The sequence below is a fragment of the Aegilops tauschii genome, chromosome 2, assembly GCF_002575655.3.
Source record: "Aegilops tauschii subsp. strangulata cultivar AL8/78 chromosome 2, Aet v6.0, whole genome shotgun sequence".
In the NCBI taxonomy this organism is placed as follows: domain Eukaryota; kingdom Viridiplantae; phylum Streptophyta; class Magnoliopsida; order Poales; family Poaceae; genus Aegilops; species Aegilops tauschii.
In genome coordinates this window covers 136051558-136067840 of record NC_053036.3, presented here as the reverse complement: position 1 = coordinate 136067840, position 16283 = coordinate 136051558, and the positions used below count along the sequence as shown (strand labels likewise).

At 45.2% G+C, this 16283-nt stretch overlaps 1 protein-coding gene and 1 long non-coding RNA gene across 3 annotated transcripts; one reads left to right on the top strand and one right to left on the bottom strand.

Moving 5' to 3' along the window:
* Positions 1-6847: 6847 nt before the first annotated feature.
* Positions 6848-7968, bottom strand: LOC109768806 (uncharacterized). Its single transcript, XM_020327534.4, has one exon. It carries the CDS (start codon positions 7910-7912, stop codon positions 7130-7132), a length of 783 nt encoding a protein of 260 aa, XP_020183123.1. The 5' UTR covers positions 7913-7968; the 3' UTR covers positions 6848-7129.
* A 4084-nt stretch (positions 7969-12052) lies between these two features.
* On the top strand, positions 12053-14888 carry LOC109768807 (uncharacterized). 2 transcript variants are annotated; one of them, XR_002234182.4, is made up of 4 exons: positions 12053-12613; positions 12950-13172; positions 14035-14120; positions 14431-14888. It is a non-coding gene; the product is annotated as an uncharacterized lncRNA (long non-coding RNA). The 2 variants fall into 2 exon arrangements; XR_002234181.4 differs by having other exon boundaries at positions 12950-14120.
* Positions 14889-16283: the final 1395 nt, after the last annotated feature.

The window sequence follows — 16283 nt, the reverse complement described above, 5'->3', positions numbered from 1 at the left end:
CATATGGACTCGGATTGGTGGTGGTATATGGACTCGGATCGGTGGTGGTATATGGACTCGGAGCGGTGGTGGTATACGGACTCGGAGCGGTGATGGTATATGGACACAGAGAAATAGCGGATAAGTGGTGGTGGTATAAGGCAGGGGCGATGATGATGGTGCGGCGGCGGCGTGACAACTTGTGAACAGAACTCGAAACTCTAAAGAACTAGACGCTAAGAGCAGTAACTTGACACGACGATGCAACTGCAAGTTCCACAAAGAAAATACAGAATAGATTATGCAATGGCTCAGATTGGTTTGGATATGATGAACTAACCCTAAATATTTTTTTGGCTTTTTCATGAACTGTAGGTATGAAGAACAGACTCGATGTAAACTACGAAAAACTGTAAAATCTCACCGAGCAACCTGGAAATCTGATACCACTTGATAGAGGCTAAGGTGTCCCGTCTTTCGATGAGATGGTGATTATCGTTTCAGAGGAGTAGACTTTGACGATCCGACTACGAACGTGCGAGGACGTCGCACCTTAGCAATCGATAAACCAACTCCGAGAGGTTATTGACCACGCCGGAGCACGATCAACCTGACCACGAAGGTCTATTTCCCGCAAGCAACCGAAGAACAAGCAAGAAACTAAGATTACAATCTGGATATTGCGAATACAAGATGAAAGCTTTATTGATCAAGGTGGGGTTCTGTGACGTCTTGGTCTGGTCGTTGAACACAAACGAAGTATGCGAAGTTGCAGCTATGGCGAACTTTCAATCTAAACAAAACCCGAAGTCTAAATGACGCCCTAAGGGCTATATATATGGAGGAAGAGATGGGAATTTCGTGGCCCTTGAAGGAGGGGTCCGAATCAAACCCTATCTCTTGTTTCCCCACACATACGGACTCTAAAAACAGCCTATACTCAAGTATTTTGAAATTACGTGGGCTTGGCCCAATAATAAGGTGACACAGCACCTATAATAGCCTCTGGACGAAATTTGTGAAGTGGCATCTTGTATATTTCGTCCAAGCCTTCATGCACTCATTACGGTGGCTTCAAAGTCCTGAAATCATCACTTGAAACTCTGTTCTTGTTCCCCTTGCGCGTTCGATCATCTCCATGCTTGTTCTTGCTCCAATGTTCACCCTTCTCCAAGCTAGGCCCTACATTTGTAAGCAAAACAAATGTATCCAATTTAGGCAGCATCATATTCTCATGAACATTAGAATCATTACCAAGAAACAAAAGTACCTGGTAATTTAATTGGCGTGCGCGAGCTCTAGTAATTGGTCCAGTATGTATAGCAGCAGGGGCTGTGCATGTAAAAATGGTATTGATGTCCTCATCAAACATCCTCTTCATCATCTTGTTCTTCCTCTTGTCCTTCTTCATTGTTGGTGTTGTTGTTCTCTTGTGGAGGTGGAGAAGGAGGTTGATGAGGTTCATCTTGGTGTACTTTATCGTTTCCCTCATCTTGACGTGTCCCACTTGTGGATGCCTCCGAGTCAATGCGTGGTTCACCTTGTCGTGAGGTAGAGGCTTCCACTTGAACGGACGAGGTACTCTCCTTCACCTCCGTTGGGCGAATCTTGCCAATAGACAAGTCTTGTATTGCTTCCGAAGGGTCTTTGTCTCCTACATCAATCAGCAATTGCTCTACTTGCGAGCCGTTAGATTCATCAAACTTCACATCTACCGTCTCTTCAACCTTTCGGGTGAAATTGTTGTAGACGCGGTAAGTGTGAGAGTTTGGGGTTTGTTACCGGTGAGAAGCTCGTATGACATCTTGCCGAGTAGCTTGTGAAGATATAGACGATTTGTTGCATGACAAGCTGTCTCAACCGCTTCCGCCCAAAAGTGTTTTGGCGTCTTGTACTCGTCAAGCATCGTTCTCGCCATCTCAATAAGAGTTCAGTTCTTCCTCTCAACAACTCCATTTTGTTGAGGTGTGTACGTAGCCGAGAACTCATGTGAAATCCCTTCTTCGTCAAGAAAGGTGTCCACATTACCGTTCTTGAACTCCGTTCCATTGTTGTTGGGAACCTTCTTGATCTTCACTTCAAATTGATTTTGGGCCTTCCTAGCGAAGTTCTTGAAGATCTTTTGGACCTGCGATTTATCATCAAGAAAGAACACCCACATAAATCTTGAAAAGTCATCGACAATGACTAAACCGAACGAGTTACCACTGAGACTTTTGTAGGCGTTGGGACCAAAAAGATCCATATGAAGCAGCTCGAGCGGTCTTCTCGTGGTCATGATGTTTTTCACGGGGTGGCTTCCTCCAACCTGTTTTCCTGCTTGACAAGCACTACAAAGTCTATCCTTGTCAAATATAACGTCCTTAACTCCAAGGATATGATCACCTTTAATAAGCTTATCAAGATTTCGCATGCCCACATGACCTAACCTTCTATGCCACAACCAACCTTTAGATGATTTAGCAATTAAGCAGGTTCTAGGTTGAGCCTTTTTTAGTGAAATCAACAATGTACAGATCACCTCTACGTATACCGGTAAACAGCATATTACGATTATCTCTTCGAAACACTTGGCAATCTACTTCAGTAAATAGGACATTAAAACCAAAGTCGGCTAGTCTAGATACGAAAAGTAAATTATAGCCAAGAGATTCAACGAGCATATCATTTTGGATGGAGCTGTCATGTGAGATGGCCACCTTACCAAGGCCAACCACCTTACCTTTGAGTTATCACCAAAAGTGACATACTTTCGAGGCCCGTCATTTTCAGCAAGCTCACGAAACATATCCTTGTCTCCTGTCATGTGATTGGTACATCCACTATCAAGAACCGATTCCATTCCTCCAGCCATGCTGCCGTGAAGGTTAGCCATAAGACCAAAGTGTCTCATAGACTCATTGAGATCAACTTCACTATCATCATCCTCATCATATTATCCATGTTCAACATCATCTTGTGATTGATCATCACCTACAGAGAGTGATTCATTAGATGTATGACCATGGCAATGTGCATCTTTCTGAATTCTAATGACTTGAGAGATAATGCTACTAATGACTCCAACATCTCCTTTGGCACGCATAAGGTTACGAAGCTCAAATAGACAATCATCAAATTTAGGATCCCTGGGTTTCATTTTATGAAAAGCTATGGACTTTTGAAGAATCACATCTAGATTTTTCAAGGAATAGTTAGGAAACCGTTCCTCAAGAAATCTCCATACAGTGTAAGCACATTCAAGAGTAGGCAAGCATATAATCAAATTTCTAGGCAATCCTCTAATGATAAGATTTATAGTTCTAAGATTGCGGATCATGTCGAGAGACTCATCGGGGGTAGGACGCAAGGGGTCAACAAGGGACGCACAAGGGCTAGTAATGTACTTGTTCAAGTGATATTCATTGAAAATCTCAAGCATCTCATTTTTCCAAGCATTAAAGAACTCTCCATCAAGCATATGCACTCTACGTCTAAAACTCCCCATCGTAGACTCATCCATCTTCCTCCAATGGTGATTAAACCAAAGCAATGGAGATCAATTGAAAGGATCGAGAAGAGGGGTCTAGAGGGGGTGATTAGACCCTCAACAAGTAAAAGTGGCAGGTTTTAAGTTCTTCATGTTGAGGTGGAGTTTTAGCACAAGTTTAAGCATTCACAATACATTTCAAGCAAGCATGGCAAGAGTATATGAGTAACGGAAAGTAAAGCATGCAAATTGCAAGAAAGTAAAGGGATGGGATTGGAGTGTGCAAACGCAGTTGGAGACACGGAGATTTTTGGCGTGGTTCCGATAGGTGGTGCTATCGTACATCCACGTTGGTGGAGACTTCAACCCACGAAGGGTAACGGTTGCACGAGTCCACGGAGGGCTCCACCCACGAAGGGTCCACAAAGAAGCAACCTTGTCTATCCCACCATGGCCATCGCCCACGAAGGAATTGCCTCACTTGGGTAGATCTTCACGAAGTAGGCGATCTCCTTGCCCTTACAAACTCCTTGGTTCAACTCCACGATCTTGACGGAGGCTCCCAAGTGACACCTAACCAATCTAGGAGACACCACTCTCCAAAAGGTAATAGATGGTGTGTTGATGATGAACTCCTTGCTCTTGTGCTTCAAATGATAGTCTCCCCAACACTCAACTCTCTCTCACAGATTTGGCTATGGTGGAAAGCTGATTTGAGTGGAAAGCAACTTGGGGAAGGCTAGAAATCAAGATTCTTGTGGTTGGATTGGAATGTCTTGGTCTCAACACATGAGTAGGTGGTTCTCTCTCAGAAAATGAATAGTGGAAGTGTAGGAACGTTCTGATGGCTCTCTATCAAATGAAGAGGAGGGTGGAGAGGTATATATAGCCTCCACACAAAATCTAACTGTTACACACATTTGAGCCAACTCGGTCAGATCAAATGTATGAACTCGGTGAGACCGATTCAGCTCAAAATGTGAACGTTAGGCTTTTCGGTGGGACCGACATGATCAACTTGGTGGGACCGATGAGCTAGGGTTAGGGAAAAAACTCATCTTGGTTTGACCAATTACACAAACTCGGTGAGACCGATTTTGGTAATAAGCAAATAGAGAGTTGGCCAGGAAAACTCCGTGGGGCCGACTGCATATTTCGGTGAGACCGAAATAGTTGCAACAGGCAACAAAGAGTTTGCAAGGCCATCTCGGTGAGACCGAGATCCCATCGGTGAGACCGAACTGATTAGGGTTTCTGGCAGTGGCTATGTCAAGTGAATTTGGTGGTGCCGGATGAATCAAATCGGTGGGGCCGAGTTTGACTTTAGGTTTAGGACATATTTGGAATTGAGAAAGTGGTTGAGGGCTTTGGAGCATATCACTAAGCATTTTGAGCAAGTAGACCATTAAGCAACACCTCATCCCCTTTTAATAGTGTTGGCTTTTTCTATGGACTCAATGTGATCTTGGATCACTGAAATAGAAATGAAGAGTCTTGAGCTTTTGCCAATCTTCTGTCATTAGCATCTTGAAGGGGTTACTCATCCTCTTGTCCATGCCACGCCTTTGTTGAACTCCCTGAAATATACTAGATGAAAATATTAGTCCAACACGAGATATGTTGACATAATTAATTACCAAAATCACCCAGGGAGCACTTGTGCTTTCACCCTGGGAGAAGCGCTACTGCTAAGTGGGCCCCGCCATGTGGCTAGGGTCAAACTTACCTGTAGCGCCCTACCCAAAATACGCGCTACTACTATTTAGTTAGTAGTGGCGCGGTTATTGGAGGGGCGCTACTACTAAACTTAGCCTGGTGGCAACGGTGGGGCAATTTTAGTAGTAGCACTTTTTCGTTTTGCCGCGCTACTGCTATGTGGGTATCAGTAGCGCCCGTTCTGGCCACGCGCTACTGCTAGGTAGCAGTAGTGCCCCCTTTTTATCCCGCGCTACTGCTTAGATTCTGTGTATAAGGTTTTCCCTAGTAGTGGAGGGGGGCATGTGGCTGTAGCTTCTTCAGGCAAAGTACCTTCGGGGCGTGCCACTCCTAGCTTGCGAACGCGCGGAGGGTTCCCAGTTTTGGAAGTTGATCCAGAAGATCAAGCACAAGATTCGCCTGGGGTTGTCCTTCTCTATTGGTAATGATGATGGGGCCATGTTTTGGTTAGATCGTTGGGTGGAAGGAACCCCATTATGCACGGGGTTCCCAAACTTGTTTGCCAACTGCAATGATCTATTGCTCTTGGTCTCCGGGCGGTCCAAGTCAATGAAGCATCTTGCTTCGTCGTTCATTTGGGCCGAAGGAGGTGTTGGAGTGGTCCAATTTACAAGCGACCCTACCTCCCGTGCGCGGGGGAGACCTGGACTCCATGTTCTGCACTTGTCTCCCCTAGGAGATTTTTCTGTGGCTTCGGCTTACCATGCGCTATGCCATAGGCCAACAATTGAGTGGGCCACGCCCCTCTGGAAGGCACCTTTCCCTCTAAAGATGAAGATTTTCGTGTGGAAACTATAATTAAGGAATCACCTCCCATCGGGACAGAGGTGCTCAAGCGGCATGGCCCGGGTAATGGTTGTGCCTCCTGTGGGGGGTTCCAGAAACAGGGGCCCACATCCTCTTTACTTGGATGGTGGCTCAATCGCTTTGGAGCTTTGTCCAGGAGGCCCTCGGGCATGATTGGGAGCTTCAAATCTTGCCAGCTTCCTCCGGGCTTGAGCGGGGCAGGCCAGAAGGAACTGACGCCTCTTCTAGCTAGTTTTTGCTGTGATATCTTGGACGCTTTGGACGATGCGCAATAAGATGGTGATCGAGCGGGTCTTTCTGCGACGGGCCTCTGACTCTTTCTTCAATTTTCTTGCGTTCTTGCAGCATTGGCACCCGTTGGCTAGGCAACGGGACCGGGGCCGTCTACGACAGATGCTGGATGCGCTACATGACTCGGCATGTCGTCTAGGCTCCTCGGCAGCCCTATGATGTTATGGCCACTTGGTGGTCTTTTTTCTGCTTTTCTCTTCTATTTTATTTGGGCTTGCTTGTGTTGTGCCCCCAACAGACTTTTATGTCTTTCCCACACACAAAAAAAGACTTTTATGTCAGTGAGTTGCTACCCGGTGTACGGACTAGTTGGTTGCTTTATTTATAAAGCGGGGCGAAAGGCTGTTTTAAGAAAAAAAAAACTATCATAAACCGGCGCTAGCTTTTGGGTAGAGATGGTGTTATATCTTCTTATGCTTCTATCAAATCTGGGCTTTCAGGCCTTCTCTATTAAGTAATACTACAACAGACAAAAAATAATTGTCTGCTCAAGAAAGAAATTTGTCCGGAGCGCATAATGTAGCCAAAACATAAGAACTCTCTTCAGTGATGCACAAATCCAAACACAAATAGGATCCAATATAAAAACTCCAAACACGAAAACATATTTATTCATGTACATATCATATACATCATGCATACACACGTAAAGGGAAGTATGCAATAGGTTGAGCAGCTCCACCATGGAACACCACTCAGACATAACGCTGTCGTCAGGAACTGAAGCGCAGAACATGTACAACACACACATGTATAGTACATACTCTAACAATCACACACACAGTAACACACGCGTCGCGCGCACACATGTATAGTATATAGTTTAATACTTAGATAATGGCCACTATGCGGATGTAGCTCGTCCGATCATGGCTTGGCCTCAGGTTCCGGAAAGTGGAATTCAGGCTTTGGGGGCAGCTCGGCTTTGGGGAACGGTGGCATTTCGTGCTTCGGGACCTCTGGCACAGCAGGGTGCGGTAACTCGGGCTCTTTCGGCACCTCAGGGTGCAACACATGGGGCTCCTTTGGCACCTCTGGCACGGCATGGTGTGGCATTTCAGGCTTCGGCAACTCTGGCATGGCAGGGTGCGGCAACTCGTGCTCCTTTGGTACCTCCGGCACGACAGGGTGTGGCACTTTAGGTTCCTTTGTCACCTCTGGCACGACGGGGTGTGGCACTTCTGGTTCCTTTGGCACCTCCGGCACGACGGGGTGCGGCAGTTCATGTTCCTTTGGCACCTCCGGTACGACGGGGTGTGGCACTTCGGGTTCCTTTGGCACCTCGGGCATAGCCGGATGCGGTAGTTCGGGCTTCGGGAGCTCGGGCATAGCAGGGTGTGGCGGCAGCTCATGCTTTGGCATCTCCGGCACCACGGGGTGTGGCACTTCAGGCTCCTTTGGCGACTCCGGCACCACGGGGTGTGGCACTTCGGGCATGAGAGGGTGAGGTGGTTCAGGCTTCGGCAGCTCGGGCACGACAGGGTGCGGCGGGAGCTCGGGCTTTGGCAGCTCCGGGACGATCGGATGTGGTGGATACTCCTTCTTGGGCACGGCCTCCTCCAGGTACCGTGCTGCGCTGCTCATGGAGCTGCATGAGAGCAGCAGCGCCACGAGGAAGACAAGGGAGGCCATGGTGTTCTCGCGCAGCATGGTCGATCGATGCTGTGTGCTTCTGGTGTGTATCAATGTGCGAGGCAACTTCTTGCTGTGATGGCTGGGAGATAAAAGAAGGCTGGTATTTATAGTCCAAAATGCTGCACCAAGAGGGAGTAGTAGTGATCTGGCTGAACTTTGGTGCCTTGGTGGCGTGGTAGGTCACCTGCATCTCGGTGGTTGTTTACTCGCTTCAGCTTTGTGTGTGATCGATGTCTGCCTATCCATCTCTAGTTATGTGTGGTTAGATTAGTTTGGAATGTTGAGGGGACATGTGTGATGACATGATATGGCATTTCTAGAGAGCAACTAGTTAACGAGCGCTCCTTCGGAAGCCTCGCAACGATCAGCGCCACTTGGCGCGCTCTCAGCCATTCGCCATGTGTCGCGCTCTGGACGCTCCGTCTAGATTTTGTTTTTTTATTTTTCCGCACGCGTTTTTGGCTTTTTAAACGGTTTTTTTTGTTTTTTCGACGTTTTGGTTTCCTCCCGGTCTTCCTTAACTTTTCGACCAAAAAACATTTTCGAAAAAAAAATTACGTGAAAAAACGCGTTTTTTTCTTTTGCGAAAAGTCACGGTTTTTAGAGGCACGGTTGTGCTTTAGCGAGAGTCACGGCCGTGCCTTTTGGAAACAAAAAAAAACGCGTTTTATGTTTTTTTTCTTTCTTGAGAGTCACGGTTTTGCTTCCGCGAGAGGCAGGTTGTGCTTTCGCGAGAGTCACGGCCGTGCCTCTCGGAAAGGGAAAAACAAAACGCGTTTTCTGTTTTTTTTTCTTTCGCGAGAGTTACGTTTTGCTTCCGCGAGAGGCATGGTTGTGCTTTCGCGAGAGTCACGGCCGTGCCTCTTGGAAAGGGAAAAAAATACGCGTTTTTTAGTTTTTTTTCACGAAAGTCACGGTTTTGCTTTCGCCAGAGGCACGGTTGTGCTTTCGCGAGAGTCACGGGCGTGCCTCTTTCAGAAAGGGAAAAAACGTGCTCCCGGTTTTGTTTTTTCGTTCGGTTTTTTGGTCCGGTTTTTTCATGAATTTTTTTTTGTCAAAACCTATCAACATGGGATCTAGTTTTGGAGATCTCGACGCGAGGAATCCAATGGTGAAAACGGTTTGAGATTTGGAAGCACGGTTTAAGAGATAAAACATTTTGAATAAACGGATCTACAAAAAAGGAAAACTATCAGGTTGCGACAAGTGGCGCGCTGCATGTGCGCCACTTGTCGTGACCTGGGAAGGTGGAGTGTTCTTTGCAATGAGTACTCCTTAATTAGTGATTTCGGCATTTTTAGCCCTAATTTTGACTGGCAGGGAGTATTTTTTATAGATTCTGTAACAATCGTGATAATATGTACATGAAAGAGAAATGAAAACTAAGGTACAACAATAACACATGGAACTGCGCTAAATCAGACTATCTGACGGACTGAAACCAATCAACATTTTAAGCTCTCTAATTGTCTGTTGACTGCCTACAAAAAAGAAACGGCCTCAAACGCTCAGACGGACGGTCCAGGCATTGACTAGTCACGAAAATTCAACTCAGACGGGTGCCTCAAACGGGCCTCAAATGTCCGAACTGACCGGCACCTCTAATATCCAGCCCATATATGAGACGGATATGGGGCGCTTGGGTGCGCCCGTCACATCGGATTGACGATGGGATCTCACGCGAAAACAATCCAAAACCCGGCGCTCCGAAGCTCGTTTCCTCTATCGGACCGATGGCGCCGCGTGGCGACGCTCCAGCGGGCCGTGTAGTGTCTAGCCTGGCTATTTAAGCCGACCGTCGGCACCAAAACCCCACCTGTCCACATTTCCCCCCTCCCGTCCGCCGTCGCCGCCACTTTCCACTCCCCGTCCACCACCACAAGTAGCCATGCCACCACACCGTCGGGTAAGGAGCTACCCATATCTAGCGTCGGAGCGTCAGCTGCAGCTCCTTGAGCAGATCCGGGCAAGGCGCGAAGTCCGGATCGCCGCAGGGCTACCTCTGGATACAGTGGATCTGGACAAGGACTTGGAGGGGAGGGGGAGGACGAGGTTGAGGAGGAGCCGGAGGAGGATGGGAGGGACGCTGGGGACGCGGATCTGTAGACGAAGCAGCAGACCATCTTCGGTTTCCTCTGCTCAGAGTCGGATGCGGAAACCAGATGCCGCCGTCGGCAGGAGATGGAGGCAGAGCACACTGCGGAGGAGGAGGAGACGCTCGCATACATGGATGAGGTCGAGGAGGAGGAGGAGGAGGAGCCAGAGCCCTCCTATGCGCTTGTCCACCCGGCGCCTGGTACCGACGCCGTACATCTCCGACGACGAATCGTAGATAGGGTGTCGTAGTACGTATGTTTATTTTACATGGTTTGTATGGATCTAAGGGATATAATATGAGAGCCTTGGATGCAAAGGAGCAAATTTAAGGCGTGGCCGCTCACTCTCAGAGATGTGCCTAGTCATGTCCGCGGGTGTTTAAGGGGTCTGATTTGTCAAATTCGGCCGTAGATGCTCTAAGATTCTACCAGAACCTGCCGTCCAAATGTACTGATAGCAATGCATGCATGCTACCCAACCTACAGCGAACCTGAAGGGAAATGCTTTTTGGATGATTGATTCGGTAACTGGTCGGTCGGTTCGACAGCCCAGTTGCACCTATCTGGTCGACCCCGGCTGATCTCCTCCTGAAGACGCCATACATCAGTCAGAGTTGGCTGTTTGGTGACACGGACTGGGCGCGCACGCGTTCGCGTAGGAGCTTCCGTCGGCGCACCGCGGTGTCAGGTCACTGGCGCACCAAAAATACTCGTAGGTGTAGTAGTTTCTGGGGGTCAATTGCTGATGATCGGCAGTTCAACTGCAGCTAGCTGCTCCCGGTAGCAGGTTCCGGTAGTTTTCGCTACCCTTGTACCGCGCTAGACGATCGGTTGCGTGCGATTCGGCGAGGCTACCTGATCGATCCGGTTCATCTCCTGATCGAAACAGGCCGGGCACACGTCAGGGCTGGTGGATGAGTCGCGCACGCGTTCGCGTAGGAGCGTCGCCTCGTGCGCGCCGTACCGTGCAGGTCACCGATCGGCACGCGGTTCAGGTAGACGCCGGCCGTACCGGCGCCCGCGCATGGTGGCTCTTGTCAGCGACACCAGCCGGCGCAGGGACAGTGAAAGAAGTTGAGCAAAAAACGACTTGTGGGTATATTACAGTAGATGGGAATACTGAGACCAGATCGATGGACTGTTTTTCTTTATATCACATCATGAGCAGACTAGTTGAGCTGGTTGGTGGACATACGCAACGCCGTCTCGTGTCCTTGTGTTTAGGAAAACGTTTACAACGCCATCTTGTGTATAGTACTTTTTCTTTGAAACGCAATATGATAGTACTTGGATACCCCAGCCCGTGAATGCATGTCATTTTAGGAAGAACATGTTCACGAAAGCTACCTAACGAAAGGATTATATGTTTTTGGCGCATTCTCATTTTGTCATATACTTCCTCCGTTTCAAAATATATGACCTAACTTTATACCAGAGTTAGTATAAAGTTGGGTCATCTATTTTGGAATGGAGGGAGTATTACTTATGGGGCCGCTTTTACTCCCCATACAACAATAAGGATTTCCCTGAAATTTTTTCTTACAGTTTATGCAATAGAAATGAAAATGGAAATAGTCAAAGATGGTCACTAATTCATTAACACATCTCATTGTTTAGACACCAATTAGAGTATTTTTGTTCATCAATTTGGTGAAAATATATTTTTCTACACTCTCCCGTTCCAAAATGTTTGGAGCTCTAAATGTTCCAAGTTTAGAGAAAAATAAATAAACATCTACAAAACCAAACTAAATTCATTAGATTCATCACAAAGTATATTTTCATTTCATATATATCCCATAGTTAGATAACTATGTAAAATGAAGCTCCCACATTCACCGGAGCTTCTCGGCCGTTAGATCTGTTTTACCTAGCGATCTCGGCCATCAGATCTCGGGCTGGGAGGATATGAGCCATTGGATATTTTGTGAATCAACCTGAGCCGTTCGATATTTTTACTGATGGCAGTGGTGGGCAATTTGATGGTTTGGCCCGGGGTAGAGTCGGGATTTCTCATAGTGTTATAAAATGTAGGAGCTCCCTCGATAGCAAACCTAGCCGCCGCCTCGCCAGGTTCCATTTTTCTCTTTCTCTCTCGATCCCCTCTTCAAACCCTTGAAACAGCGCCCGTACGCTCCCCGCCGCGCCGCCGCCGCTCGCTGTGCTCCGCATCCTCGGCCTCACACCCTTTGCACCGTCTCCTCCTCCTCCCCACCCCTTCGGCGCTCGGCAGTAGGAGCGGCTCGCTGCCGCCCCCATTGGAGAGGTATGGCTGCCTGCCCCACCACCACCCACCGGCAGGGACCCCCGCCACTCCTCCATCGCGTCTCCATCACCGGAGGAGCGTCGTCTGCCATTCACACAGCTGCTCCGCCTGGAGGCGTCGCCATCGACGGGAAGACTCGGTGTCGTCGCTGTCATGCTCGCGTGTACTCGGCAGGAGGAGCATGACCCTTCTCTCGCGCTGCTGGTTAGCGACCAACGCATCCAGGCCCCAGAGTGGCCTCTCCGGTTCTCAGCTCCGTTCACCGACGGGGAGCCGTTGCTAGGAGTGTCGGATGCCCTGGAGATGGCCGGATCTGTGGCGCCTCCAATTTCGGCTCCATCTCCACACGTACAGGTTCACCTCTCTCTTTCTCTCTTGCTCCCCCAACCAACAGCCACAACACAGACAGAGTAGAACGCCGCCTAAAGAAATTGAGCTATCGCTTGAGCTTCTGTTGTGCCTTTGATCATCTTTGTGTCATTTGCATATAATGATCTGCATGACAAGAGTCAGTGTGTGACAGTGGAATGATTTTTTGCTGAATGACTAAAGTGTGAACTGAACATATGAGCTGCTGTCACTGAAACTACAAACTGTGAATGTTTCAGATCAAGTATGTGGATGTAGTTGCGTCTTTAGGAGGTCTGAATATGAGTTGCTGTCACTGATAAATATAGTATTTACTTGCAGGTTTTTGATAATTTGCTCCTTGGGAGGTCTGTTTCCTTCAAGTACAGCTAAATCAAAGAGACACCAACTTATTTAAGTGCTTGAGATTTCGATTAACAACCTGCAACAATGTCCATGCCCTTTGGTATTGCACTTTAATTATTTTCTTTACCCATTTATTCTCCTGTAGATAGTTTCTGTCTTAAGTGTCTACAACAAAAGGGATAAGCAGCACCACATCCGGGTACCAAAGCCATCCATGCCATTCTGTATTCCTCTCATCATACACTTGATTATAAAAATCAGTTTATTTTATTGTGGCTCTACCATTTAAGCTATCAAACTACTTTTATTGCAATTGGTCTTAAAATGCCACTATACTGTTACTACATTATTTGCCACTGGTGTATGCTTTATTCATTTGGAGGAACTTCTTTTATTAGTGAGAAAAATAGAAATATCCTATTAGTCTGCTGAGATTTCAAATGTGACTCCTTACTAATCCTACAAGTCATGTTCTTGATATTATGTTGACGTTGCCTTTCTGAGACCTGAGAGTTTTCTAATGAGAATCTTTACTAATCATACAAGTCATGTTCTAGATGTTAAGTCGAGGTTACCTTTTAAGTAATGTAAACCTGAAAGTGGAAGGATAATGTACTATGTGATTTGATTTACCGGCTTTTTACATGTTGTCCTGCGTTGATTCAGTCCCATCTTTTTTACATTACCCTTCCATTTTCAGCTGATATATGTAAAAGCTCTAATGAGCATGTAATTGCTAGCAGGGAATAAAAAGTCTTTGCCATTTTTTAACATGTTGTCGTGCGTTGATTCAGCCTAAGTGTGCCATCAGAATGACTTGGATTCTGCCGCTGTCATAAGCCCGATGTTCTGATCCTAGACCTCGGTTGTTTGGCCAGATACTAAGTCAGACCAACTCTATTTAGTTCTTGAGATTATTTTCTAGCTTTGGATTAAAAATCTGCAAACAGTACTTATGCTTCTCACATTCCTTCCTGCTCTAAAATACACATATGCTTTTCTCTTTGTTGTACTTACTACTAAACTATGTGTTTTGAACAAAGCATGTCATCTCATTTCAGATTAATGATGATGTAGTTATGGACGCCTTCTAAATGCTACACGTGTGGTTCCCAATTGGACGATATCTTTCCATGAAGATCTTCAAGTATGGCATTTGCTTCATTCTCTTACATCTGCATTTAAAGTTCCTCTCTTTGCTTCTAATCAATCTGTGTAGATACTACTTTCTTATGTTTTTGTGCAACAACCGAATTAACAGTTGGTTGCTCTGTTTACCTTCGATGTCGGTTTCATCTATATATTTCACTCGCTAGCTATTAACATGTTGTGTTAGAACAACCTACATGGCCTGAATTTGGTTTTGTGGTTGCTTGCAGTTGTCATATGCTGTAGCCTGCCCCTGATTCATGTTCTCAATGCCTTTATTTGTTTGTGTCTTTTGTGCTGTCACGCAGATCACGAGTTGCAAGTATGAGTGTGCTATTCAATCATTTACTGGGACAAGAGGCGTTTATTTATGTCCAGATTTCTGTTGGAGATTATGGTCCATAGAAGTTCTCATGTTGGAGAAGAGAAAATTCAGTATATCTCTCGATCTGGACAGTATGTATATGTTTCATACATGTTTATCCTTTAGAGCCAAAGCCCAGTTCTATGTTGATCTTTTTTCTTGACTCTTTTGTTTTGTTGATTCAGATTATTTACTGTGAAATTTTTGTACAATTCCTTGATTATATGTCAGTGTCAAGGCATCTTTTGACTATTTGGATTAATTTACCTCAGTATATTTGATGTATATCTTAGAATGATATGAAAGAATTTATTATTATGATGTTGTACTGAACTTTGAACCTTTTGGTGCATCAGTGGTATATATCATAAGAAATGCATCAATGAGATGTAATGAACCTTCCATGCTTTGGACCTTTCCATCCCGTGTAACATATATATTTTGGTTTACCGTCTTGGATATGACTGAATCAAGTTGGAATTTTGCTAAGTATCTACTATCTCTTTTTTTAGGGAAAGCATCTACTATCTCTTACTCTTTGAGTAATGCCAGATTTTGCATAATTATGTTGTTTTTATCTCTGCCAATTCTACATTTCCATCATCAGTTATATTTTTTATTACCGGGTTAGCTAAAACGAGACTAAGTGGGGTGCGGCTGGCCGCACTTCCTATCTAGTTTGATATTAATCTAGACAGTAACACACTTTTCTATATACTTGGTTAAATTTGAATAGTTTGACTTAGGACAAACCTAGAACTTTAAGTATTTTGGAATAGAGGCAGTAGTGTCTGTAATGGGGATTTTGATTTTTATTATGCTGAAATAACTACATGGTGGCATACAAATCCTATTCTCTTGTTCTTTTGACGAAATTAAAACTTGTGTTACACCCAATATTTCTCGCCTCAACTAATATCATCTGGAGGGTGAAAAATGTCTTCGTGATTCGCATAAACCTAGACTAAAAAAACAAAATAAACAACCAATTGATTTTGTACAGCTAAATTAACAGTGCACCCCTTCAAGTATTTGTATGAACTTCTCAAATATTATTCCAACGTCAACAAACATAAACAACTTATTTTAAGAAGTACCAATAGCAAATATATAGGTGATATTTTTGGACGTATCTATAGAAAGCTTTTACAACTTTGGCTTTTTATATCATTTTAAGTGCTTTTAGGAAGAAACTTATATGTAGATTTGATATTATTTTAAGTATTTTTAGTAGGAAAAACCTTGAAAAATCATATATGTAGATTTGCCAAAAAGTATTTGAGTGTTATCGATATAATATAGTAGAAATTGTTGTTTAAAGTTGCATCTTGTAGACTGTCATTGTCCTAAAGAATCATTTATGTATGACCTCGAGGGAGTAGTTTGTTTAATACTCCCTCTGTAAACTTTTATAAGACATTTTTTAACGATGTTCTAGAAAATGTAGGCCAGGCCTGCAACACATACTAATGCTACTTTGCTTCCCATATATGTAAGAAACTCCTCGCCAAAAAGAAAAAAATCTATCATAAACCGTTGCTAGCTTTTGGTTGGAGACTTTTGTTTTTTGAACAAGTGGTTCCAGACTGTTATCGTATTATGCTTCCAATCAAACCTTGGTTTCCAGGCCTTCTCTAGGAATAAAAAGACAAAAATAAGTTAATTGTCCAGTAAAAGGAAATTTGTTCTAAGCGCATAATGTAGCCAAAACATTACTCTTTAGTCATGCACATATGTTAATTCAAACACAACTCCAATATTAAAACTCAAAACATGAAACGTATTTATTCATGTGTA

Excerpts from the sequence above, each read along its gene's own strand:
- LOC109768806 (XM_020327534.4), bottom strand. The coding sequence starts at position 7,912 with ATGCTGCGCGAGAACACCATGGCCTCCCTTGTCTTCCTCGTGGCGCTG.